Consider the following 23,830-nt stretch of genomic DNA (forward strand, 5'->3'; position numbering starts at 1 on the left):
GGAGGGCAAGTCCGAGTGAGGGGGGCTCACCTCTCGAGGCGTCTGAAGCCGCCTGAGCATAGCTCTCCTGAGAAACGGGGAAGGAGGAAACTTGGTTAATGTGGGCCCGACACAGTGACAGCCAGAGAGGGTCCCCGAGGCGAGGAGAGAGGGTTCACTGGCAGCTGCCACCGTCAGAGGCCAGGGGAGCGCCCCTCACTGGGCATGGAAAAGTGGATGAGCTTTGGCATCAGGCAAACGGGTTTGAACCCAGCTCTGCTACTAACTACCTGGAGATCTTGGGGAAGTTATTGAGCCCTCCTCTGAGTCTTGAGTTTGTTATCTGCGATATGGGCACGGAAGCAGCAGCGACCTCACGGTCTGTGGTTAAAATGCCACGAAATAACCTATAAAAAGCCCCTGTCATGACGCCACTTCCCATGAGGCTGCTTCCCGTGGGATGAGAACTATCTCCATGGATGAATTTCTGTCTCCCAGAGGAGTGGGTCAGGCAATGGGTACCAGAAAGCAGTGGGAGGCGCCCTTCTCCAACCTGAGGGGTCCACTGAGAGGGCTGGGATGCTGGTGTGCCTGTCAGGAGGAGGGGGCGGCCTCCACACCCCTGCATCCTAGCCCTGGCCCTCAGCTCCCTGCCCCTCTTCATCCCAGACCGTTTTCAGGCCACAGGCTGCCAGGTTCCGATAGAGTGTGGCCAGGAGGGCCTTATCCTTGGTCAGCTTCAGGGCTTGGCTATAGCTCTTTGCTGCGGCCTTGTAGTCCTGGAGCTGGAAATGCCGGTTCCCCTCCTCCTTCAGCTGCGCTGCTTCTGCCTCAGCCATCTGTGGGGACAGGGGGAGCGCCGTCTGGCCAGCCCCTCCCTCCAGACCCGGGGCTGGGTTCCTGGCCTGAGGTCTGGAGCCCCAGGTGCCCCATCCACCAGGATGCGAGGTGAGGATGCAGCCTGCAACGGACCCACCCCGAGCACCCGCGAATCCTTTGCCCAGAAGGACATCACAGCATTTGCTCGGAGCGTGGCCCGAGTTGAGAGGGGTCTCGGAGACCCTGTTCCTAGGGAACTCTGCTCAATATTATGTAACAACCTAAATGGGAAAAGAATCTAAAAAAGAATAGATACATGTATATGCAGAACTGAATCACTTTGCTGTACACCTGAAGCTAAGGCAACATTGTTAACTAACTATGCTCCAATATAAAATTAAAAAAAAAAAATCCCTGTTCCTCCCTCTCTCTCCCTCCCAGCTAGACACACCAAGGGCCTGAATTCTCACCGCAGGCCTTAAAATTTCTGGGTCCCCCTTCTCCCTCCCCAGTCCAAGGAGCACTCCAGGCCAGCTCACGTTCTCACGAGGACAATGCTCTCGGTCTGTCCTCCCCCGGGTGCAGCTCCCGTGCGTGTGAACCCCCAGCCAGCCAGCGTCAGTCTGCCCCTCCTAGCCCCTACCCAGGAGACTTTATCAGCCCTGCTGGTGGCTCCAGACCATATTTAGCCACAGGGGCAGGTGCCCCTGGAGTCTGTCACTGATACTCAGGGCCCTCCCCCTCCCCAGACTGGACAGTCATTACCACGTGGAGGTTCTGACTAACCTCTGCCCCAGCACCCCGCTCAGGGCCGGTCCTGGGGGCTCAGGCACTCATACCCCAAAGAGTGAGAGAAAGATCCAGAGGGACGGGAACCCCCCAGCACACCCTCCCTCCCTCGGCATGGCTCTAATGCCGCTTGTCCAACTCCATCCCAGATAAACGACCTCCTTTCCCCTCCCCCCCACCACTGCTATTTTGGGAGCAGAGTGACAGCTGAGGGGCTGGCAGACTTGGACACACAGAGCAGCTGCCCAGGTCCCAGACCAACTGGAGACATCCAGAAATGCCCTTCTGGAGGGAGGAGGGAAGAAGGAGGAATGTTCCTTCCCCTCTTCCCCTTGGCCACAACTCCCCTACCCCTTCCACCTGTTGAAAATGTCCTTGCTTTTCAGAAAGACCCATGGGCTTGCTATCTCACTTTAGTGGAAGTGGGATGTTTGTTTGTTCCACTCTGCACCTCTTCTGTGGTTCCTCCCCGTCTGTATGGAGTGGCTATATTCAGCCTCTCTCTCCCATCAGACTGGGAGCTCCCAGAGGATGGGCTCTGTTCATCCCCCACCAGACTGAAATCTTCTCCCACAGCAAGAGCTGGGGCAACCTGGGAATTCCCTGAGACCAAGGACTGTGCCCCCTAACTGACTGGGACTTGCGGAGTCCCCCTCATCAGAAGGGGGTCTTCCTGGGACAAGAGCTATGTATTCACTAAAAACTGTGAATCAGGGACTTCCCTGGCAGTCCAGGGGTTAAGACTCCGCGCTCCCACTGCAGGGGGCACGGGTTTGATCCCTGTTCAGGGAACTAAGATCCTGCATGTGACTCCATGCGGCCAAAAAACAAAAACAAAAAAACCCCCCAAAACTGTGAATCACTATGTTGTGCACCTGAAACTTATATAATATTGTAAATCAACTATACCTCGATGTTAAAATTTTAATTAAATTAAAATTTTTTAATTAAGAAAAAAACAACTATGTATTCGTCACCAGAGAGGGTCTCCCCTGGGGCAGGAATTGTTTCTCCTCATCCGACTGAGGGTTCCTAAGAGAAATTTATGAGGTTGTCCCTACTTGGATTCAGAATTCTCCCGCATTTCTGTGTCTCTGAGCCTGGGCTGTGGGCACCCTCCCAGAGGGCAAGGATAGCATCTCATGCAGTTTGATTTCCCCTGGCACAGAGCCTGGAAGAATCAGTGCCCAATGCATGTTCCTAAATGAATGAATGAATGAAGTCTTTGTGCTGATGCTTTGCTTCACTTACTACCATTCTGTCATCCTCTCCCCTATATCTTCAAACTGAGAAAGATACTGCAGGAGAAAAAGCATAGGTGGGATCACTCACACTGGATTCTGCTCTTAGCTCTGTGACTTTGGACAAGTTCTACTGCTCTGCTGGACACGAGATCCAGCCTTGATTATATGTTTGTTGACTGAATAAACGAATGAATGGATGGGTGAATTCCCTGCCCTCATGGTGTCCCCAACCCCGGGCCCCTTTGTGGGCGGCTCTCTGTAGCAGTGACATAATATGGTAAAGGATCCTGCTATTGGCAGAGAGAGATCCAAGGGACCCTAGATTCAAATCCTGATTCGGTAATTCATTCCACAAGCATTTCTTAAGCATTTGCTATGTGCCAGAAACTGTGAATGATTATGGAAGCAGAGAACATTCATGGGGGTAAGGATTTGTGTCTATTTTGTTCACTTACATATCCCAAGTGTCTGCAACAGTGAGTGGTATGTAGTAGGTGCTCAATAATATTTGTTGAACGAATGGATGAAAGACTTCCATGGATCTGTGATTTCTGAAGAATACCAAGGTGTTTTGAAATGAGGAAACATGACATTGTTTCAGAGAAGGTTTCCCTGAGTAAATGATTGAATGAGTTAATGTACGTAGAGCTCCTAGAACAGTGTCTGACAGAGACCTTTGTTAAATGATTGAATGGATATTTAAGGCAAGACCTGAAGAATGAGGAACTGTTCCAGTATGTATTCATCAGCTCAGGCTGCCACAGCAAAATACCACAACTGGGTGGCCTAAACAACAACAACAAATGTTTATTCTCACAATGCTGGAGGCTAGAAGCCTAAGATCAAGGTTCCATCATTAGAGTTGGTTTCTGGTGAAACTTCACTTCCTGGCTTGTAGATAGCCACCTTCTGCGGTGTATTCACACAGCCTCCTCTCTGTGTGAGAGCAGAGAGAGGTGTGGGGCGGCGGGGGAGAGCACGCGAGAGCTGTTGTTTCTCCTCTTCTTATAAGGACACCAGTCCTATCAAATTTGGATGCCATCTTTATGACCTCACGTAACCTTTATTACATCCTTATAGAGTCTATCTCCACATACAGACACACTGGGGGTTAGGGCTTCAACGTATGAATTGGGGGTGTGTGTGCACAAGTCTGTACCAGTTCCAGAAAACAGCATGGGCAAAAGCACTTGGAAGAACTAAGAAATAGCCAGAAAGATTTGATCTTAAAGTGAGAGGAGTGGCTGGAGAGGTAAGGCTGAGTGGACCATTATAAGGAGTCTGATTTTTTCCTGCCTGTAATGGGAGCCATTGTAGGGTTTTAGGACAGAAAGTAACAGACCAGATTTTTTGGTTTGAAACGTCACTCTGGTTGCTGTGTGGAGAACGCACAGGAGGAGGCAGGGTAGAGACAGGGAGGCAAGTGAAGAGGCTATTGCAGGGACCACGGTGACTCAGAGCGGAGTGTGGCAGTGGAGATGGAGAGAAGAGATTCTAGATAGGTTCATGAGGCAGCACTGGCAGAGCCTGAGACTCCCTGGATGCAGGGGGGAGAGAGAGCGAGAGAGCGAGAAAGAGAGAGAGAGAGAGAGGAGCTGACAGGAAGATCCCAGGTTTCCGGTAAGAGCGCTCCTGGTCCGACTCTGCTTTAGTTCCTCATCTGTAACATGGGGTGAGAAGAGTTGTGAGGATTAAATGAGTTACGTATGTAAAGCACTTAGAACAATGCCTGATACATTGCTATCGTTATCATTATCATTATTATTATTGTTATTGCTCTACACTGTTGAAAACTGTAGGAATTTTTTGCTTCTGTACGCATCAAGTATTATTAATTTATTTGATCCATTTATTTGAGACCAGGCGCGGCGCGGCGCGACACTTCCCCTCCGCAACACCAGAGGGCGATGTGGCGGATTGCAGCACCGCTGGACCACGGGGGTGGCGCTCCGTCCCGCCGGAGTTCTCCCCTCCACGTGGGGACGCAGGATGGCGGCGGTGGCGGCGGCGGCGGCGGCGGCGGCGGCGGCGGTGGCGGCGGTGGGTGGGCTTGAGTGGGGGCGGGGGCGCCGCGGCTGGGCGCTCGGGCCGGGGTCCCCGAGGCCGGAGGGAGGCGGAAGTGGGGGCCCTTCGGTCCGGGCGGCGTGCATGACGCCCGCCGCGCTTGTCCGCACAGGATGAGGCGGCGACGCGCGACGTGCAGCGACTGCTAGTGCAGTTCCAGGATGAAGGCGGGCAGCTGCTGGGCTCCCCGTTCGACGTGCCCGTGGACATCACCCCGGACAAGCTGCAGCTCGTGTGCAACGCGCTGCTGGCCCAGGTGAGCGGCGGGCCCGGCGGCCCAGCGTCTTCTCCGCCGGGCGGGGGGCAGGCGGCGCTGCCCTGGTTGGGGACGCAGGGGATCAGGAGACCGAAGGTCTCGGGTACATCCCCACCACTCTCCCACAGGGGTGATAACAACCCGGCGGTGCCGTCTGCCTTGGGGAGGGTCGGAAGATGTGATCAGTGTGAGAGCGCTTTACGCGCCCACCATCGGGAGTTCACCTGCGGAGAGAGACCGCGTTTTGAACGCATTGGGTGCATCGTAACAGTGATTCCTTGTCACAGCTCCTCATTATATTCCCATTGTCATTAATATCCCCATTTTACAGTGTTGCCTGGGATCATTCAATTATTTGTATGGCGCTGCGCAGTAGGTGGTAGATTGGGAGTTGGAAGCCAAGTGTCAGATTCAAAACTCATGCTCTCCTAAGCCGGTGTTTATCAGAATGCTGCCCTCTGTTGAGGGGTGGGAGGCTGTTTAAAAATGCAATACCTGGACCCCACCCAAGACTTGCTACACCAGACCCTGGGGTGAAGCAGAGAGTCTGCCTTTTTTCAGTCAGCTTCTTGGATGCTTCTTACACATTATGCAGCATGGTCTGGTGGTTTAGAAAACGCTGCATAATGCTATATACTAACCCTAATGCTGGACTTTAGTTTTCTTTCTGAAGAAACTGAATTAGGCATCAGCAATAGGACGTTGCGCTAATCACTTAGTTGCTCTGAGCCTCAGTTTTTTTCATCTATCAGTATTAATGCCTACTTCCCAGGGTGGTTGTGAGATTCAGATAAAGGATTTTGAAGTGGTGTGTAAGTGTCTTGCAGTCACTCTTCAAGGATTAAAAAGTTCCTGCTGAATGGGGAATGATGGGGGTAACCCAAGCAGGGTGGCTTGAAAAGTAGGAAGCGTTGTCTGCTCACAGCTCACGGAGGGTGGGGGTCCCTGGTGGAGGCGGCCTTGCCCATCCTTTGATGGGGGCGGGGGGTTCTCTTTGCTGTTGTCCTCCAGGAGGATCCCCTGCCACTGGCTTTCTATGTCCATGATGCCGAGATCACCTCCTCCCTGGGGAGGACGCTGGAGTCACAGGCGGTCGAGACAGAGAAGGTCCTTGACATCGTCTACCAGCCACAGGCTATCTTCAGGGTTCGTGCTGTGACCCGCTGCACCAGCTCCTTGGAGGGTCACAGCGAGGCAGTCATTTCTGTGGCCTTCAGCCCTACAGGAAAGTAAGGACAGCTGCAGAGTCATGGAGGAGAGAGTGGGTGCAGCTGCTGGCGGGGGTGGGGGGACCCCCAAGTTATGCTCAATGGGGCCTCCAGCTGCCTACCGTAGACCCAAGCTCTGGGCTCAGTTTGCAAGTAAGGGACTTCCCCGGTGGAGTTTGGTCCCTGAAGGTCAAGGATACCTGCCTTGGAAGAGCCCTTCCTGGACTTGACCTCAGGAGATCTGAGCTGCAAGCTCACCTCTGTCCCTTCTTAGCCATGTGACCTGGGAAAATTATTTAACCTCTCTCTGAGATAGTTGTTCACCTGAGAAATAGGGTTTATTTGCTTCTCACAATCCTATGAGGATAATAAGAAGCTTTAAATCTGGTTATGACTGTGGCCATTCCTTTTAGAAAGGACAAGGAGAGAAATGGCCTCCTGGGGTCTTCTCCCAGATGGCATCGGTGTTATATTTCTCCTTCTCAGAAGAGAAAATTCCAGTCCCAGATTCTGTTCCCAGAAGATGATTGACTAGGCAGCAGGAATGTACATGTGCAGTGTTTCCGGTGGGCCCCACCCCTTGTCCTCACTGCAGAGGTCAGGTGGCCTCTCTTCTTCCCCAGGTACCTGGCCAGTGGCTCTGGAGACACTACTGTGCGCTTCTGGGATCTCAGCACTGAGACACCACATTTCACGTGCCAGGGTCAGTACCCACTTACCCACTTAGGGGGTTTTAACGCAGTGGCGGGGGGCTGATTCACTCAGCTCTTTAGTTCCTGAGGAGGCCCAGAGCACATTCCAGCCCCTTGACATCCAGTTAGTGGCTGCCTGTTCCTAGGTAGAGACCTTACCCTTGAGCCCCGCCAGCCACTTACAAGCAAGCAGAGACTGGACGGAAGAGTCAGCGTGGGGCTGTGGGCAGGGGCTAACTGCCTGGTAGCAAGGAGAACCAGGCTTAAATCCAGTCTCTGCCCTAGTGGTTCTCAAACTTGAACGTGCATCAGAATCACCTGGAGGGCTTGTTAAAATATAGATTTCTGGGTCCCACCCCCAGAATTTTGTCTCCTTAGGTCTGGGGTGTGACCTGAAATTTGCGTTTCAAATTCCCAGGCATTGCTGATGCTGCTGGCCTGGGGACCTCACACTAGCTGGGTGACCTTGTAGGTAGGCCTTGCTTCCTTTCTAAGCTTCGGTTTTCTCATCTGGAGAATGGGGATGATACTTCTTGCTTTGCCCCATGCTCTAGAGCTATCATGAGAATTGTAGGACTGATGTGTGTGAAAGAACTTTATATCACGTAGCACATGAGGAACTACTAGAAAGTGGCAGTGTTATCTGTGAGGCGAGATGCACGGCCCTAGCACTTGGGAAGGATTCTCCCTTTGCCTAGGAAGCCTCATCTCTTCTGTTCGATCGTCCATTTATTCAGCAGCTAGCTAAGGAGTTTCTGCAGCGTGCCAGGCATTGCTAGGCAACGGGGATAAAGACAGGTGTCCCCCTTTCTCCCCCATTGCTTTCTTAGGACACAGACACTGGGTCCTTAGCATATCCTGGTCCCCAGACGGCAAGAAGCTGGCTTCAGGCTGCAAGAATGGCCAGGTAGATGGGGGTCAGGGTAATTAGGCAGGGATTCTGGGGCTCCCTTCCTGCGAGATGGGTCAGAATCAGGTTCTGGGGTCTTCTGGGAGGGATGAGTGGGGGCGATGGCCGGGGGACCCTTGGTGGGACCAGGGGAAGGGTGGGGAGGGTTATTTTCGATGAGCTGCTGTCCTTCAGATTCTCCTATGGGACCCAAGCACAGGGAAGCAAGTGGGCAGGACCCTTGCCGGCCACAGCAAGTGGATCACAGCCCTGAGCTGGGAGCCCCTCCATGCGTGAGTGACACTGACAGCTGGGTGAATGAGGAGCCAGGGCTTCAAAGCCGTAGCCCTCCCCTGCTTGGTGCAGAGGAGTCTTATGTGAGGGGACAAGGTAGACAGTCTGACCGGCAGTGACAGCATGGCAGGCAGTGGGGAAGGTCTTCTGCACCTGTGTTGCGTGGGCGGGGCGGGGGGAGGGCGGTGGTGCTCATCACGGGGCCTGAGAGCCACCTTGCAGCGCAGCCAGATCTTGGGTTCAGGAAGCTGTTGAGACATTATCCCTGGTCTTCGCGCTGGGGATCGGAAGACAGGCGTTGCCAGGTCAGAAGTGAGGGCACGTCTCCCTTTCTTTCCAGCAACCCCGAGTGCCGCTACGTGGCCAGCAGCTCCAAGGACGGCAGCGTGCGGGTCTGGGACACGGCTGTGGGCCGCTGTGAGCGCATCCTCACTGGGCACACGCAGTCAGTCACCTGTCTCCGGTGGGGAGGGGACGGGCTTCTCTACTCCGCCTCCCAGGACCGCACCATCAAAGTCTGGAGGGCTCATGATGTAAGAGCTGGGAGAGGCCCGGAACCAGCCTGGGGAAATCTTGGTCCAGGGAGGTTGACCACTGTTTCCTGGGTGGTTGGGGAAGTGCTTCGGGAACGGGGGTCCTATGGTTTGGTGCTGCATTATAGCGGAGGTTCCAGGACCCCTTAGCATGGTCAGGCTCTGGAAATTTCCTGCTGGAGGAAGCCTATTTAGGTTTCTCGAACCTGCTGTATCCCAAACTTTTTTGACTAGAGCCCTTTTTTGTGACATTTCCCTTCTGTGAAACATATTTCCAGAAACAGTGCTCTGGGCTGGTACCCTTATTTTACAAATGAGGAGAGACTTGAGCCCAGAGGGGTGATTTGATTCAGATCACAGTGAATGAGGGCCCTGCTTCGGAGTCCCACAGTGCCCATCTTCTGGGGCTGATCTGGGGGTGCGCGTTCCCGGGGTGGGGTGCTCTGTGTGTGTCTGACCTGCCTCCCTTCGCCCTAGGGCATGCTGTGCCGGACTCTGCAAGGCCATGGCCACTGGGTGAACACCATGGCCCTGAGCACCGACTACGCCCTGCGCACGGGGGCCTTTGACCCAGCCGAGGCCTCAGTTAACGCCCAGGACCTCCAAGGGTCCTGTGAGTGAGCGGGAGGAGGAAGGGAAGGAGCCAGTTCTCAAGCTTAACATGCGAGAGGCGGACCTAGGCTGGGGAGGGTACTTGCTCTTTGTGTTGGATTTTCTCATCAGCCTTGTTCCTTCTCTCCTTCGATACCTGGACACAGCGCAGGAGTTAAAAGAGAGAGCTCTGAGCCGCTACAATCTCGTGCGGGTGAGTATCTGCCAGCACCGCCAGCTCTACACACTTCTTCTCCTCATCCCCAAGATACTGCAGACGCTCAGGCCCTTCTCCCTTCTAGCCCCAGCTCAGACCGTACCTTTTCCGGAAAGTTGTTCCTGATAATCCTAGTTTACAATCCTAAAAACCATAATGTGCTGGGGATCATTTTATTTCATTTTGTTTTGTTTGCTTATCTCTTTATTTGCAGTCCTCAGGTACCTCTCTTTTTAAATTTTATGTAGTTTCAGTAACACATTCACATGGTCTAAAGTTCAAAGAAAACAAAAAGGGGAATTCCCTGGTGGTCCAGTGGTTAGGACTCGGCGCTCTCACTGCCAAGGGCCCGGGGTTCGATCCCTGGTCGGGGAACTAAGATCCTGCATGCTGCATGGCGTGGCCAAAAAAATTTTTTTAAATGCAAAGAACACAAAGCAGTAGGGGCCGTTTTAGATGGTGGAAAGTCTCTCATCTCTGTTGCACCTTCATCCATGCTTTCTGGAAGCATCCAGTGCTACCTGTGTCTCGTGTCTCCTTCCAGAGACGTCATATATACACATACACGTGTACGTGTACACTACACACAACACAGATACACACGCGTATACAAGCCCACATGTAAAATCCTTCCCCTTTTTAACACACCACTCTGTACCTTGCTTCTTCATGTAATTATACGTCAGAGAAATGGTCCCGTCCCGTGTGCGTGAAGTTTCCCTTCGGGGGAAGTAACCAGCCTCCTTTCTCCAGTCCTGGACCCCGTGCTGGTGTTGAGCAGTCAGTGGTGTGTTCGCTGCCGAGGTTGGGCTCTCCTCTCTGAGACCATGTGTGCTTTGTGCCTCCCCAGGGCCAGGGCCCAGAGAGGCTGGTGTCTGGCTCAGACGACTTCACCCTGTTCCTGTGGTCCCCGGCGGAGGACAAGAAGCCCCTGGCACGGATGACGGGGCACCAGGCCCTCATCAACCAGGTGCTCTTCTCCGCAGACTCGCGCATCATCGCCAGCGCCTCCTTTGACAAGTCCATCAAGCTGTGGGATGGCAGGACGGGCAAGTGAGTGGCGGGCGTGGGGAGGGGAGGAGCGACGCTCTTCCTCCGGAACGAGCTTGGCTCTGCCGCTTCCCAGCTGTGTGGCCCTGGCAAGTGTTTGGATTTTCTGAGCCTCTTGTTTCCTCTTCTGAATGTGCAGACCCCCTACCTCTCTGCTTTGTTACAAGGATTAAATGAGGTGGTCTGTTTAGCACCATCACTCAGTGGGCGCTGAAAATGCTAGTTTCTTTCATATCTAGGGAGAGAAATGATCTTAAAGCTGGCCAAGGGAATTCCCTGGCGGTCCAGTGGTTAGGATTCTGTGCTCTCACCGCCAGGGATTCGGTCCCTGGTCGGGGAACTAAGATCCTGGAAGCCGTACGGCATGGCCAAAAAAAAAAAAAAATGCTGGCCAAGGGCCAGGGATGCAGCACAAGTGTAGGTTTGTGGTCCAGTCTTTATCTGGCCCTCCTCAAAGTGAGGCAGTGCATCACCTGGGAGCTTGATGGAAATGCAGAACCTTGGGCCCCATGCCAGACCTTGGGGATCAGATGACCTGCATTTTAAGGTCACCTTTCAAGTCTGAGAAGCACTGGTGTGACGAGGCACAGTGCCCTGGTAGTTAGTTAGGAGGAGAGGCAGATGCGTGGGCGAGAAAAGGAGCAAGGAAGCCCTTGCTGAGGCCGAAGGGGCACCTATGTGTCAGTCTCCGTGTATTTTCACACCACAGCCCTGTGAAATAGATCATTCAGTTTCTTTTGTTTCCTTTTTGGCTGCGTTGGGTCTTCGTTGCTGCACGCAGGCTTTCTCTAGTTGTGGCGAGCGGGGGCTACTCTTGGTTGCAGTGCGCGGGCCTCTCATCGCGGTGGCTTCTCTTGTTGCGGAGCACGGGCTCTAGGCGCGCGGGCTTCAGTAATTGTGGCACGTGGGCTCAGTAGTTGTGGCTCGCAGGCTCTACAGCTCAGGCTCAGTAGTTGTGGCGCGTGGGCTTAGTTGCTCCGTGTCATGTGGGATCTTCCCAGACCAGGGCTCGAACCCGTGTCCCCTGCATTGGCAGGCAGATTGTTAACCACTGCACCGCCAGGGAAGCCCCGGTTTCTTTTTAAGATAAGGAAACTGAGTCTCAGAGAGGCCCAACGACTTGCACCAGCAGACACAGCCAGTCTGTCCCGACCAGGTTCCAGGTGGGCCTGGCCCACTGTTTCTCCATGCCACCTGTCAGCAGGCTCCTGTCGGGGTGGTTGGGGGAGGGTGGGGTCGTGCGGATGGGCTAAGCAGACGGCTGCATTGGATTCCGAGGCTTGGCAAAGTTGAGCAGGTATGGAGGCCTGGCAAGAAACATTCTAGAAGCAACTCATTTGGAGAAGTTTTACAACATCGTAATGACCGGAAAAGATTAAATTGGTCTGGGGTGGGGACCAGACAGTGAGATTTTGTAAAAGTTCCCAGGTAATCCTGACACGCAGCCAAGGTTGAGAGCCACCGCTGTGGGCATAGAGGACCCTTCAGGCGTGTTTGAAGATCTCATATCCATCCTCATCTTCCTTCCCCTGGCCCAGGTACCTGGCCTCCCTGCGTGGCCATGTGGCTGCCGTGTACCAGATTGCGTGGTCGGCCGACAGCCGGCTCTTGGTCAGTGGCAGCAGTGACAGCACACTGAAGGTGTGGGATGTGAAGGCCCAGAAGCTGGTCACAGACCTGCCAGGCCATGCGGATGAGGTACGGCCGACCCTCGTGGGCAAGTGGTTGAGGGGGAATTGAGGCCTGGCCCTCCTCCCGCACCCTCCTCACCGTGCCACCGTCCCCCTCCCCTTCCTCCCTTCAGGTATACGCTGTCGACTGGAGTCCAGATGGCCAGAGAGTGGCAAGTGGTGGAAAGGACAAATGCCTCCGGATGTGAGTTTGGGGGAGGTGGCGGCTCTCCTGCCCTTTGTGACCGTCCCCTGTGGTGTAGAGTTCCAAGGGCTCTCCAGGTGCCCACACCGTCCCGAGATGGTAGCCTCCAGCGTGAGGCGGTAGTTCTTAGCACGCGGGATTTTGGAGTCCTGTGACCTAGTTCAAATCCTTGTTCTGCCTTTCAGTGTGCAGTCGTGGAGAGCTTGGTTCACCTGTCTCCTGGGACTTACCAGGAGACAGGAGGATCAAAGATAGGTGAATACACTTTGGAACCTGAGGGTTGTGTACTTGCAAAGGATTGCCACTGTTTGTCATTGGACAGCCATGGTGGGCATCGCAGGGGCCAGGCTCCTGGATGAGGTCCTGGCCGAGGCAGTGGCGGGCGCCTGGCCTAAGTTCGGGTGGCTGGAGCAGGGACAGTAGCCGGGGCGGGGGGAGTAGACCGAGGGGGGACCACAAGCTCTCCCCCTAGTGGGCTCCTGGGATTGTATGGTGCCTCCCTCTCCCGAGGTGGCATCCCCATCCTGCTCCCTCCCTCCCTCCACAGATGGAGGAGATGAGAAATCCCAAGGACCCCCACCTGGACTCAGCCTCTGCCAGCTGCCTGCCCGGATGGAGACCAAAGGCCAGGGTGATGACCTTGAGAATGAGTGTGGCCTGCTGTCCTAGGACAGACCCCAGTGGCGTCCCTCCCCAGAGCAGGAGGTCGAAGGTCGCGGGAGGTTATCACTGAGCTCAGCCCTTGGCCATCACTTGGTAGCTCGCTGGTGCCAGCACGGGGGAGGCCGAGCGATGACTGGCCCTTACTGCTGCCCCTGCCTCCTTTTCTAAATGCCGTCTATTTAGGGTCAGACCCCAGATTCTGTGACCAAATAAATAACTTATATTTTGTGTGTTTGGGTTATGATTTCTTGTCCCAGGTTCTCAGGGCTTTACTGAGGTCTATGCTAGGTCAGCTTGTCTAGCCCCTCCCTCTGGGCTACACCAAAACCATGCTGATCAGGAAGTTGCCTTTCCTCTCTTCCCACCGTGCCTACGAGGGAGAGGCCAGTTGAGGCTGGGGAGATGGGCTGAAGCCCGTATGTTAGTGGCCAGAGGATGACGTAAGGCTGTCTTGTCCATTCTGGTGGCACCAGCCACATGAAGCTGTTGGCATTAACTAGAATTTGGTCCAGTTAGAAATGCAGTTGTCACACTAGCTCAGGGCTACTTACTGATTTGGACAGCACAGGTAGAGGACACTTTGACCATCACAAGGACTTGTGCTGGTCAGTGCTGCTCTGGGGTGCTTTCCTCGGCCTCAGACAGCCCCGCTGGGCTCTCGCAGCACAGAGAGGAGGGCGGCGGCTGTCCCGGAGGGTTCCCTCTAACGGGCCATGCAGTTGGCGGGAGCTCTGGAGGAAGCGGGAGTGGTGTAATGGGGAGGGTGGTTCTCTGCCCCGTGAAGACTCACATAGTGAAGGGAATCCCCACCAGGACATCCTCAAACCTTTGGGCAAGATCTTGCCCTCCATGCGTCTTGCCTCCACTTTCTCTTCCAATACCAAGGTGCATCTACTCAGGTTGACTTCCAAACCATCCTTGTACGGACCGCTCGGGGCCACGGCACTTCTGACATCTTGTTCCTCCTCACCCTCCCCCGCCCCATCTGTGCTGTTAAATCGTCTCCTGGCTGTGGTTCTTGGCTTCCACCTGGCCGGTCTCTGCAGGGGGGCTGCGTGAGGGGCCGAGGGAGGCAGCGGGGTCTGAGGTCCTACTCGGTGCCAGGCCCTGTTCTGCTGTGCTCTCACGTGACCCTCACAGTAACCCTACAGCCAAACCTGGAAGGGTCAGAGCACGTCCCCATGTTTTTGATGAGGAAATTGAGCCCAAGAAGCTTAAATGGTTTGCCTGTACCCTCACATCCAGGAAGAGACAGAATTAAATCAGGCCCTCCCCCCAAAGCTTGTGCACTTTGCATCATGTCCCCCAGAGCTCAGGTCTGAGGCTGACAGTGTGTGGGCTGTTGCTACCTCTCTCCAACATTGCTCTTTTTCCTGGTGTGTGTGTGGTTTTTTGTGTGTTTTTTTTTTAATTTTATTTATTTATTTATTTATTTATTTATTTATTTATTTATTTATTTATTTATTTATTTATTTATTTATTTATTTATTTATTAATTTATTTATTTATTTATTTATTTATTTAATTTATTTATTTATTTATGGCTGTGTTGGGTCTTCGTTTCTGTGTGAGGGCTTTCTCCAGTTGTGGCAAGCCGGGGCCACTCTTCATCGCGGTGCGCGGGCCTCTCACTATCGCGGCCTCTCTTGTTGCGGAGCACAGGCTCCAGACGCGCAGGCTCAGTAGTTGTGGCTCACGGGCCCAGTTGCTCCGCGGCATGTGGGATCTTCCCAGACCAGGGCTCGAATCTGTGTCCCCTGCATTGGCAGGCGGATTCTCAACCACTGCGCCACCAGGGAAGCCCCCTGGTGTGTGTTTTAATCTGTGAGGACCATCTCCTCCTCCCACGGGGAAAGGGTGTTGTTGTCATCTCATTACCCCGTCCCCTGACCCACCTGGACTCTTGGTCCCGGCAGAAGCCAGGAGGGTGGGTGGCAGCAGCCCAGCTGAGGCTGTCGGCGGCATGAAACAGAATTCCAAGGTGCTGCGTGACCTGCAGGTTTTAATGAGGGACCTGGACCAGCCCAGATTTGGGGAAGGAAGCCTAGCAGCTACGGGCAGTGGAGGCTGATCTGACCTGGCCAGGCCTGCGGTGTCTCCAGGTGAGTGGAGCTCCCATCTGGCCTCGGCCTCAGGCCCGGGACCAGCAGGATGGTCAGCGGTTCCCTGGCTTGGTGCTGCTGGTACATTTCATGGTTCCGGTTCCTAAGGGCCCTAGGCCGAAGCTGAAAGTAGGTGAGGGGCTTCCTGGGACCCTCCCCCTTAGTAGGGAAAGAGGTATTCCAGATCTTCTAGCCTCCGCATATCCTCCAACCCGATGGACATGGTTTTCCGCTGGGGTTCCTTGCGCCGCACGGTGATCTGGATGGGATTGTTCTCGGGGAAGCTGTTCAAGTCTGTAGCCACGGTTGCAAACTGAAATAAACCAAAGTCCTCAGAACTCCTGACTCTGAGCTCACCTCTTCGACTCTGCCACCCCCTCGTTTGTCTGCTAAATTGGGGTCTCCGACAGCCTTACCAACCTATTCATTGACACCAGGAACAGGAACAAAGAGGCATGATTCAAATCTGTGCCTCCCCAGTTGTGTGCTGTCTTTACTGGGGCCTCTCCTGCCCACCCCCAGGCTGTTCCCTTCTTTGTCCCGCTTTAGCCTCTTCCCTCTCTTACCCTCAGTGCCCTTGACTTCCTGACCCACTCACAATTATTGACACTAAGTTGAAGAACCCAGAAGCCAATGGCTTTGGGAGACTTTCGTTAGAGATGAATGAAAAGATCAATTTGCATTCCCAGTGGGCCCCAAAGTGGCTGAACCCTGAACCCTCCCAGAGGAGAGTGGCCTGGAATTGAGGCTTATTTGCCCAGGGAGAAGGAAAGCCAGCAGGAGGACGAGTCGTGGGGGTATAGGGGTGTTCCCAACCTCCAACACCCCTGGTCCACACCCCTCGGGCCCGCCTTCTCCCAGGGCTCACTTTGTAGGGCTTGCACCACTGCCCCACCCCAGCGACGTTGGCTGCGCGGACAGTCAGGCAGTAACTCGTGTTAGGCTTCAGCTCCATCAGCTTGACGGTGGTGCCCAAGATCTTATTGAAGATCCATGGGCGATTCTTTGCCTTGGGCATCTCACTATCATTTTTCCTGACCACCTCCTGCAACAGGACCTGGTAGAAACTGACCTGCTGCTTGCCTGGGGCGTAGGTCCAGGAAATCTAGGGGAAGAGAACCCCCGAGGCTTCCTCAGACCTGGCCTGGCCTGGCCTTCCCTCACCACCCTGCCATCCCTCACAATGTGGGTCAGAAGACCCCACTCCCATCCCTGCTCCTGCTGGAGCTGAGCTAGAGCTGATGGAAAGTGTTAGGCACTCCCAACGCTAAATATGGCCCCACCAGCCCAAAGCATGAGCAACTCTCCCTGGGCAACCTCAACCACCTCAGAGTGTACCCTCACTCCATATTCTAGACTGTTTAAGTTGAAAGGGACCTTAGCCATCATCTCGTCCACCTCACTCATTGCAGATGGGGTTACAGGTTCAGAGAGAGCAAGTAGCTAGCCCGTGGTCACACAGCAGTTAAGTGGCAGAGCCAAGGTTCAAACCAATAGCTCCAGAGTCCATACACTTTGTACTACAACAGTGGTTGCCAAGCCAGGATCTCAGAGAGCTTTTATAACACTGCAGATTCCTGGCCCTGCTGTCACCTGTCTTGTCTCCCATTTCCAGTTTCTCCTCTAACTAGGTTAGTGGTTCTCATACTCTGGTGTGCATCAGAATACCCCGGAGGACTTGTTAAAACAAAGACCGCTGGGGACTTCCCTGGTGGCACAGTGGTCAAGAATCCACCCGCAAATGCAGGGGACACGGGTTCGATCCCTGGTCTGGGAAGATCCCACATGCTGCAGAGCAACTAAGCCCGTGCGCCACAACTACTGAGCCTGCGCTCTAGAGCCCGTGAGCCACAACTACTGAAGCTCGTGTGCCTAGAGCCCGTGCTCTGCAACAAGAGAAGCCACCGCAGTGAGAAGCCCGCGCACCGCAATGAAGAGTAGCCCCCGCTTGCCGCAACTAGAGAAAGCCTGAGTGCAGCAACGAAGACCCAACGCAGCCAAAAATTAAATAAATAAATAAATTTATAAAAAAAACAAAAACACAGACCACTGGCCCCTGCCCCCAGTTTCCGATTCAGGAGGCCCAAGCAGGGGGTAGGGAAACCGAGAATTTAAATTTCTACTAAGTTTCCCTATGATACTGTTGCTACTGGCGGTCTAGGGACCACACTGAGAAACACTGCTCTAGGCCATCCAACAATGGGACTTCCAGATTTATCTTCCAAAATATAGCTCAAATTGCATCTATCACCTGATAGAAAGCTTTGCAAAAAGCTAATCGTTACTGCTTACTGAAAAATCTATAACGCGGCGTAATGTTAAAGGACCTCTGGAGGGTGACCCCAGACTAACTCCTGCTCTCTTCTCTCCCTGTATCTAGAACAGTGCTACTCGACATGTGGTCCATGGGCCATCAACACCACCTGGGAACTTGTTAGCAGTGCAGAGTCTCAGGCCCCACCCTAGACCTACTGAATCAGAACCTCTAGGGATGAAGCCCAGGAATCTTATCAGTAACCAGATGATCAGATCCGCAGGCACAGGAAAGTATGAGAAGCCCTGGATTGGACCTAGGTGTTTCCTTCCATACTTTCCCACCTGTGAGCCTCTGCTAGTGTCAGCCTTCCACGGAATGCCTTTCCCCATCTCTAGATGTTTAAATCCGACCTCTGTGTCCCAGCTCAAATGTTACTAAATGCCACCAAAGCTTATTTCTGCACCTGGAAGTAATATTTCTTTCCCTCTGAATCCCTATTGGCACTTGATTTGAACTTTTCCTACAGCATTGAGCCCTCTCTAGCTTGTGCTGGAGTTCTTGAGGTCGGGATGCAGGCATCATCACACTCCCCAGTGAGCTCAGCTCAGTGCCTGGCACGTCGGGGGCAGCCACTAAGCCTTTGCCAAATGCACAAGAAGGGGAAAACGTACCACAGCCGTGGAATCGCTGACCGTATGTTCACAGATGAAGGGCGCCTCCGGCACATCCAGGACCACAGAGGACTCTGAGGGCGTTGAGGAGGTATCTGTGTCCACCTCAGGGTTGTCAAGGTCCAGCAGGCCACCAGGGGCTATTTGGGACTTAGACTGGGGGCAGAGGGCCAGGTCCCCCTTTTCTGTACTCTTGCCCATCGAGGAGAAGCTGAGTTTGTTCAGCTCGCCCTCCAGCATCCCTGCAAAGAAGCTGCTATTGGGCTGGGTCACGGCCAGTTTGATGGGATTCAACAAAGTGGATGACATGGGGGAGATGCTGGCATCATCGGAGCTGCATTCAGAATCTTCCATTGGCATCTGCTTCCTGGAGTGGGAAGGGAGACAGGTGAGACAGACGAAGGAGGCCACCCCTGCCCCTGCTGCCTGGAAGCTCCTGGCGGGCAGGCCTTGGGCACAACTTACCCAGAGCCCCCAGCTGCTTCTGAGCAGCTCAGAACATTCTTGCTCTGCAGCAGTGCATCAAACTCACGAGGGCACTTACTAGTGAAAAATGCATATTCCTGGTCCCTGGTCCCCAGTTGGAATGGGACTGGGGAAGCTGCTAAAGCATCTTTAATAAGATCTTCAGATGATTCTGATGCAAGCGTTCTGAGAACCACATTTTTAGAAACACTGCTGAAACTTTAAGTCCTTCCTCCAAAGTGGGGTGCGAACACCCCAGGGAATGACCACAATGATCTAACCGGGATATGGAAAAATATCTAAAAGTATCTAAAAGAAAAATAATAAATCAAGTTTTATTAATATTTATTTACTATTGCTTATTATGTAATTACTAATTTATTTACTTAGGTTTTATAACATTTAACAATATTTATTAATATATAGCATGTAAAAGTTAACAGTACAGATAAATATACATATATTGGGATAAATGCTCAAAAACTTTTTTTCTTCCATTCTAAATTTTTTAAATTATGAAAGTTTTTAGACACACTCCAAGATATCAAGATTAATATATTAATGGGGATGTAATGTACAAAATGGTGGCTATAATTAACAATATTGTATTGTATATTTGAAAGTTGCTAAGAGATTAGATCTTAAGAGTTCTCATCACAAACACAAAAAATTTGTAACTGTGGTGATGGATGTTAACTTCTCTTATTAGGGTAATGATTTAACAATATATACAATTATCAAATCATGTTGTACACCTTAAACTAATGCATTGTTAAAATTCAATTGTGTCTCAATAAAACTGGAAATGAACATACTGTAATATATTAAGCTTGCATTTAGCCACCATCCAGCTCAGAACTAAATCTTTATCAGTGTAGTTAAAGACCCCTGTATACTTCACTCCCCCACCTCTCTCCTCATCCTCCCACTCAGAGGTAGCTTGTGCAGTAAATTTAAAATTTTGTATTTATTATTCCCCATGTGTCTTTATAGGTTTGTTACATTCATATGTTATTAGTTTGCATATTTTTAAACTTTATATAAATAAATGGTATCATTCAGTACATACCCATTTGCAGCTTGCTGTTTTTTACTTAAAACATTGTATATTTTAGATTAATCTGCTCTGGTTCAATCATTTTAACCGCTGTATGTTTTCTATTACATGGATATTTGTATTCTTTCTTACCAATTCTTTGCTATTACAAAGAAAAATCTTGTACATGTTTCCCCACTCTTTAAAAGGTTTTGCTGATGAAGTACAGAATCCAAAACATTTGGCTTTCAAATCTTTTTTTTCTCTTAAGCCAAAGTAAGAAATACATATTTCTTGGCAAGCTAGTATACTCATACATACACATGTAACTAAAATGTTTCACAAACCAATCCTTACTCTGTGTGTGATGTGCTTTGAAATTTTCAATTCTATTTTATTTCATTTTTGTAATACTGGTCTCCACCAACCAGAATGAGCTCCTGACCCATTCATGGGTCACAACTCTCAGTCTGAAGAACCCTGTCTAGAGAGAGTGGTCACAAGGCCTCTGGGGACCAAGCACCTTGCCCGAGGTCACAGGGTGAGTCCATGGCAGAGTTGAAACCAGAACCCAGATCTCCTGGGCCCTATGCTACACAGCTCCCATCTTCTCCTGGTGCTTTCTGGCTCCCCTCCACTGCTTCATCCCCCTTCTCCCCGGGCTGCTCTAGCCAGATCCAGCAACCTACACACACCCCTACATCCCTTATGCCAGGATAGCCTCCAGCTTCATGGTTGGTTGATCAAGGCCAAATTTTTCCTCCTTGAGTTCCAGCCCCATCAACCTCCCCCTGAGAAATCCTGATCAGCCCAAACCTCCTATGTTAGCCCTTGGTGGATGCTTGGAATAGATGATTCCCCCACCAAGGCCCTTTATAGGCTGAAGAGTCTGGGTATGGATGTCAGTTTTACTATAGATTGTCCTAACGAATCTCTACTTTAGACTTACTGACTGGAAACACCAGTGCTGAAGGGGCATGGAAGGCACCCTTAGTGATCTTCACAGCAGTCCTGCTGGATGGTGTTGGCCCCATTTTACAAATGAGGGACCGAGGGTCCCTGATCTTATTTAACTTGTCTATGGCCCTATAGCTAAGTGGTAGAACGTGGATTTAAACTTGGGCTCCTAGCGCAAGACTTTCGCCCCATACCAGGAAGTTTCCTACAAGCATCCATCACTTTAGCCATACCTGCTTACTTACAGGTCCCTTAGGGAGTGGACACCATATCTCTTTCATACAATCAGGACCCCTTCTTCAGAAATTATTAAGAATTTCAAGACAGTGACATCTGAGCATTAAACTAAGCACAGGGCACTTCTAAGTGTCGGGCTGTGTGTGACTGCCCAGGTCACACACCCATGAAACTTCCCGGCAGACAGTTCCCTCAGTCCGCATCAACCCACACCACCATCCCTCCACTGGCTAATTCCTTCCCTTCCTATGAGAGTCACCTCCTCCATGAAGCCTCCCTTAACTTCACCCCCTCCCAAGCTACACTAAGCCTCCTCTGGTTCCTCCAGTTGTCCCGTCATAGTGCAGACCATGCTGTAATAGTCTCAATTCTTGCCTGATAGCCCCCCAACACACACACACACACACACACACACACACACACACACACACACACACACACCAGGCTGGGAGCTCCTTGAAGGCAGAGACTGTGCTTTCTGGCTCTGCATTCTCAGAACTTAACCTTGGGCCAGATACCTAAATGCTCAAAGAGTTTTGTGAAATGAAGTAAAGGAAACCCAGAATCACTGAGGAGGAACAGCAAACCTCGGTCTGAAGGCAGGCAGGCTACTGGGGGGACATAACCAGGCAGGTGAACGTACAATAGAGAGGATGAGGCAAAGGAGCCATGGGGAGTGGAGGGGGCAGGGGGTCTGTGTGGGGGTGATGAGGACAAAGCAGGATGACGAGGACAAAGCAGGATGACAAGCACCGCCAGGAAATCTCTGACTAATCCTGGAAGGCCTCCCGGAGGCGGAGGCCGGCATGCCTCCAGGAACTGATCTGAGGTCAGGACTCCATAGGCAACCTGCACACATGCTCTTCCCTGGGAGTCTTGACTGTGATAAGTCAAGGAAGTACTGCCTCTTCAAGCCCCTCTTCCCACCCCCACCCCCCAGGTCTGGTTTTAGAAAGGAGAAAAGGACCAGACTTGTGTCTTACGGTAGATTGATGGCATCTTCCTTCAAGGAGTTAACCAAACTGCCCCTTGAGGAAAGTGGGAGTCCTTTGGTAGTGACGGTCCTGTTCATAGACTTGGGGTTTGGAAAGGGCTTCGACATTTGATTGAGTGTGTTCAAAACGTTGAGGGTTTCCTTCTTCAGCACGGTCTCCTCCCCATCTCCCACTTTGTAGAGTGTCTCTGATGCCATCTACCTTGTTTGGGGCCACAGCCGTCACCATGCAGGACAACCAAGCTGACAGGAAGCAGAGAGAAACTGGAGGCAGAGGACACACCCTTAGTTTGGGTGGGATGGGGGTGCAATGAGCCGACTTCATAATCGTCAGAGAGTGTAACAATTAGGGGCCAGCCTTCCCCTTGATCTGAGGCTGCTGCTGCCCAGGGCCAATGTTAGGAGCGGGTAGAGCCAAGGAAGAGACTACAACACCCCTTGGGCTAAGGCTCTGTGGTTACAGCAGCCCTGCCCTTCTCTGAAAATCTAAAAGAATGCCACCACCGGTGCCCTTTGGACCTGCCCTAGGAAGGAGATTGATGGTGATACAAAGGCACCTGGGCATGGAGGCAGGCAGGCAGTACTGGACTGGGCCTCTGGGAGTGGGGGACTTTGTCTATAGAATCCTGAGACTCTATATCCAGAAATCCTAGGCAGCAAACCCCCTTCGTCCAGTTGTGTAGGCACAGGGAAAGCCCGGATGGTTCATGAGGTTCATAGCTCACATATACCCAGGTTTTACTGCTGGAATTCTAAATTCTGCCACACCCTCACCCCAAGTGTCTTCATGTGTTGAGTGACAATGGTGGGTGCTGCAGAGGCATACAGAAATGGGCCAGACATTGTGTTGTTTCTTTTTCTCAAGGAAACCATGTCACAGTAGGGGGACTTCCCTGGTGTTCCAGTGGCTAAGACTCTATGCTCCCAATGCAGGGGGTCCAGGTTCAATCCCTGGTCAGGGAACTATACCCCACATGCCTCAACGAAGATCCTGCGTGCTGCAACTAAGACCCGGTGCAGCCTAAATATAAAATAAATAAATAAATATTTTTTTAAAATTAAAAAAACCCATGTCATAGTAGGAAAACATACTTCGGGGGGTGGGGACGGGGGTGCTGTTAAAACAGCACTAGCTTTGCACCTACATGTGGTTTTGTCCACTCTAAGTCCAGCTCTGCCCTTACAGGCTGTGAAACCTTTGGCAAATGACTTCACCTCTTTGCACCTCAGCTTCCTCATCTGTAAGATAGGAATAAACATAGCACCTACCTTACTGGACTGTGAGGAGATAACCCTGTAAAGTTGTTTTCTTTCTTCCAGAGGATGAGGTCAAGCAAAGGACATTTAAAAATACCAAATTATTTTGTGTGTGTGTGTGTGTGTTCTATATACTCAGGGTTTTCGTTGTCTTTCATTTACAAATTCTTTTATTTGGAAAATAGAGAAGCAGATGCCCTCTCTGTGCTCAGCTGCTTTTTAGCACCCATCAAACGATCGGTAATTATCTGATTTATTTGATTTCCTCTTTCCTGTCTTCCCTCAATAACAAGTACGTCCTTGAGCGTAGGGATGGTCCGTCCGATCGAACGTTCTGGCCCAGTGTTCAGAATAGAAGGCTGCACCTGGGAGGCCTGCAGGGAGGCGAGGTCGGGGAGAAGGCAGAGACACGCGGGCGCAGGGTGGCAGATCTGGGCGCGGTGGCCTCGACGCAGGGCACCCGGCTCCGCGCCGCCCGCGCCGTCTCCGCCCCAATCGCCCGGCTCGCGCATCCGGCCCATGGCCAGCAGGTGGCGCTGCAGGCCGGGCCCTGGAGCCTGGAAGCCGGAAGCTGCGGCGCGGTCCGGGCGGGAGAACTCTGGGTGCCGGCGTCCCCACAGGCTCCGCACCCTCCGCGCCGCCTCCGCCTCCCGCCTCCCTCCCGCCTCCCTCCCGCCTCCCTCCCGCCTCC

The 23,830-nt window shown here is 52.3% G+C and overlaps 3 protein-coding genes across 12 annotated transcripts in view; 1 reads left to right on the forward strand and 2 right to left on the reverse strand.

Annotated features, from left to right (window-relative positions):
* UNC45B (unc-45 myosin chaperone B) overlaps positions 1-1,684 on the reverse strand; it is a 29,257-nt gene extending 27,573 nt beyond the window's left edge. Inside the window, exons 1-3 of one of the 4 annotated variants that reach the window (XM_036838295.1) lie at positions 1,585-1,684; positions 651-818; positions 31-67 (exon numbers count right to left, since the gene is read on the reverse strand). In XM_036838295.1, the coding sequence (XP_036694190.1) occupies positions 31-67; positions 651-818 (205 nt within the window). In that variant the 5' untranslated portion in view covers positions 1,585-1,684. Of the gene's footprint in view, positions 1-30; positions 68-650; positions 819-1,268; positions 1,478-1,584 lie in introns of those variants that run through there. The other 3 variants (XM_036838294.1, XM_036838297.1, XM_036838296.1) reach the window with 3 other exon arrangements.
* The window catches only part of NLE1 (notchless homolog 1), a 91,852-nt gene extending 73,647 nt beyond the window's left edge, over positions 1-18,205 (forward strand). The window contains exons 1-13 of one of the 7 annotated variants that reach the window (XM_036838299.1): positions 4,707-4,871; positions 5,008-5,151; positions 6,163-6,380; positions 6,983-7,062; positions 7,882-7,958; positions 8,136-8,233; positions 8,575-8,767; positions 9,245-9,380; positions 9,526-9,572; positions 10,426-10,628; positions 12,164-12,323; positions 12,430-12,500; positions 17,646-18,205. In XM_036838299.1, coding sequence (XP_036694194.1) covers positions 4,821-4,871; positions 5,008-5,151; positions 6,163-6,380; positions 6,983-7,062; positions 7,882-7,958; positions 8,136-8,233; positions 8,575-8,767; positions 9,245-9,380; positions 9,526-9,572; positions 10,426-10,628; positions 12,164-12,323; positions 12,430-12,500; positions 17,646-17,703 — 1,536 coding nt within the window. In that variant the 5' untranslated portion in view covers positions 4,707-4,820 and the 3' untranslated portion in view covers positions 17,704-18,205. Of the gene's footprint in view, positions 1-4,706; positions 4,872-5,007; positions 5,152-6,162; positions 6,381-6,982; positions 7,063-7,444; positions 7,524-7,881; positions 7,959-8,135; positions 8,234-8,574; positions 8,768-9,244; positions 9,381-9,525; positions 9,573-10,425; positions 10,629-12,163; positions 12,324-12,429; positions 12,501-13,047; positions 13,392-17,645 lie in introns of those variants that run through there. The other 6 variants (XM_036838300.1, XM_036838301.1, XM_036838302.1 and 3 more) reach the window with 6 other exon arrangements.
* On the reverse strand, positions 15,152-23,114 carry FNDC8 (fibronectin type III domain containing 8). The gene is made up of 5 exons (XM_036838306.1): positions 23,028-23,114; positions 21,872-22,146; positions 18,194-18,560; positions 16,134-16,370; positions 15,152-15,578 (listed from the first exon to the last, which is right to left on the reverse strand). Exons 2-5 carry the CDS (start codon positions 22,078-22,080, stop codon positions 15,426-15,428), a joined length of 966 nt encoding a protein of 321 aa, XP_036694201.1. The 5' UTR covers positions 22,081-22,146; positions 23,028-23,114; the 3' UTR covers positions 15,152-15,425.
* Positions 23,115-23,830: the final 716 nt, after the last annotated feature.

Source organism: Balaenoptera musculus, chromosome 20 (assembly GCF_009873245.2).
Source record: "Balaenoptera musculus isolate JJ_BM4_2016_0621 chromosome 20, mBalMus1.pri.v3, whole genome shotgun sequence".
NCBI classification, from domain to species: domain Eukaryota; kingdom Metazoa; phylum Chordata; class Mammalia; order Artiodactyla; family Balaenopteridae; genus Balaenoptera; species Balaenoptera musculus.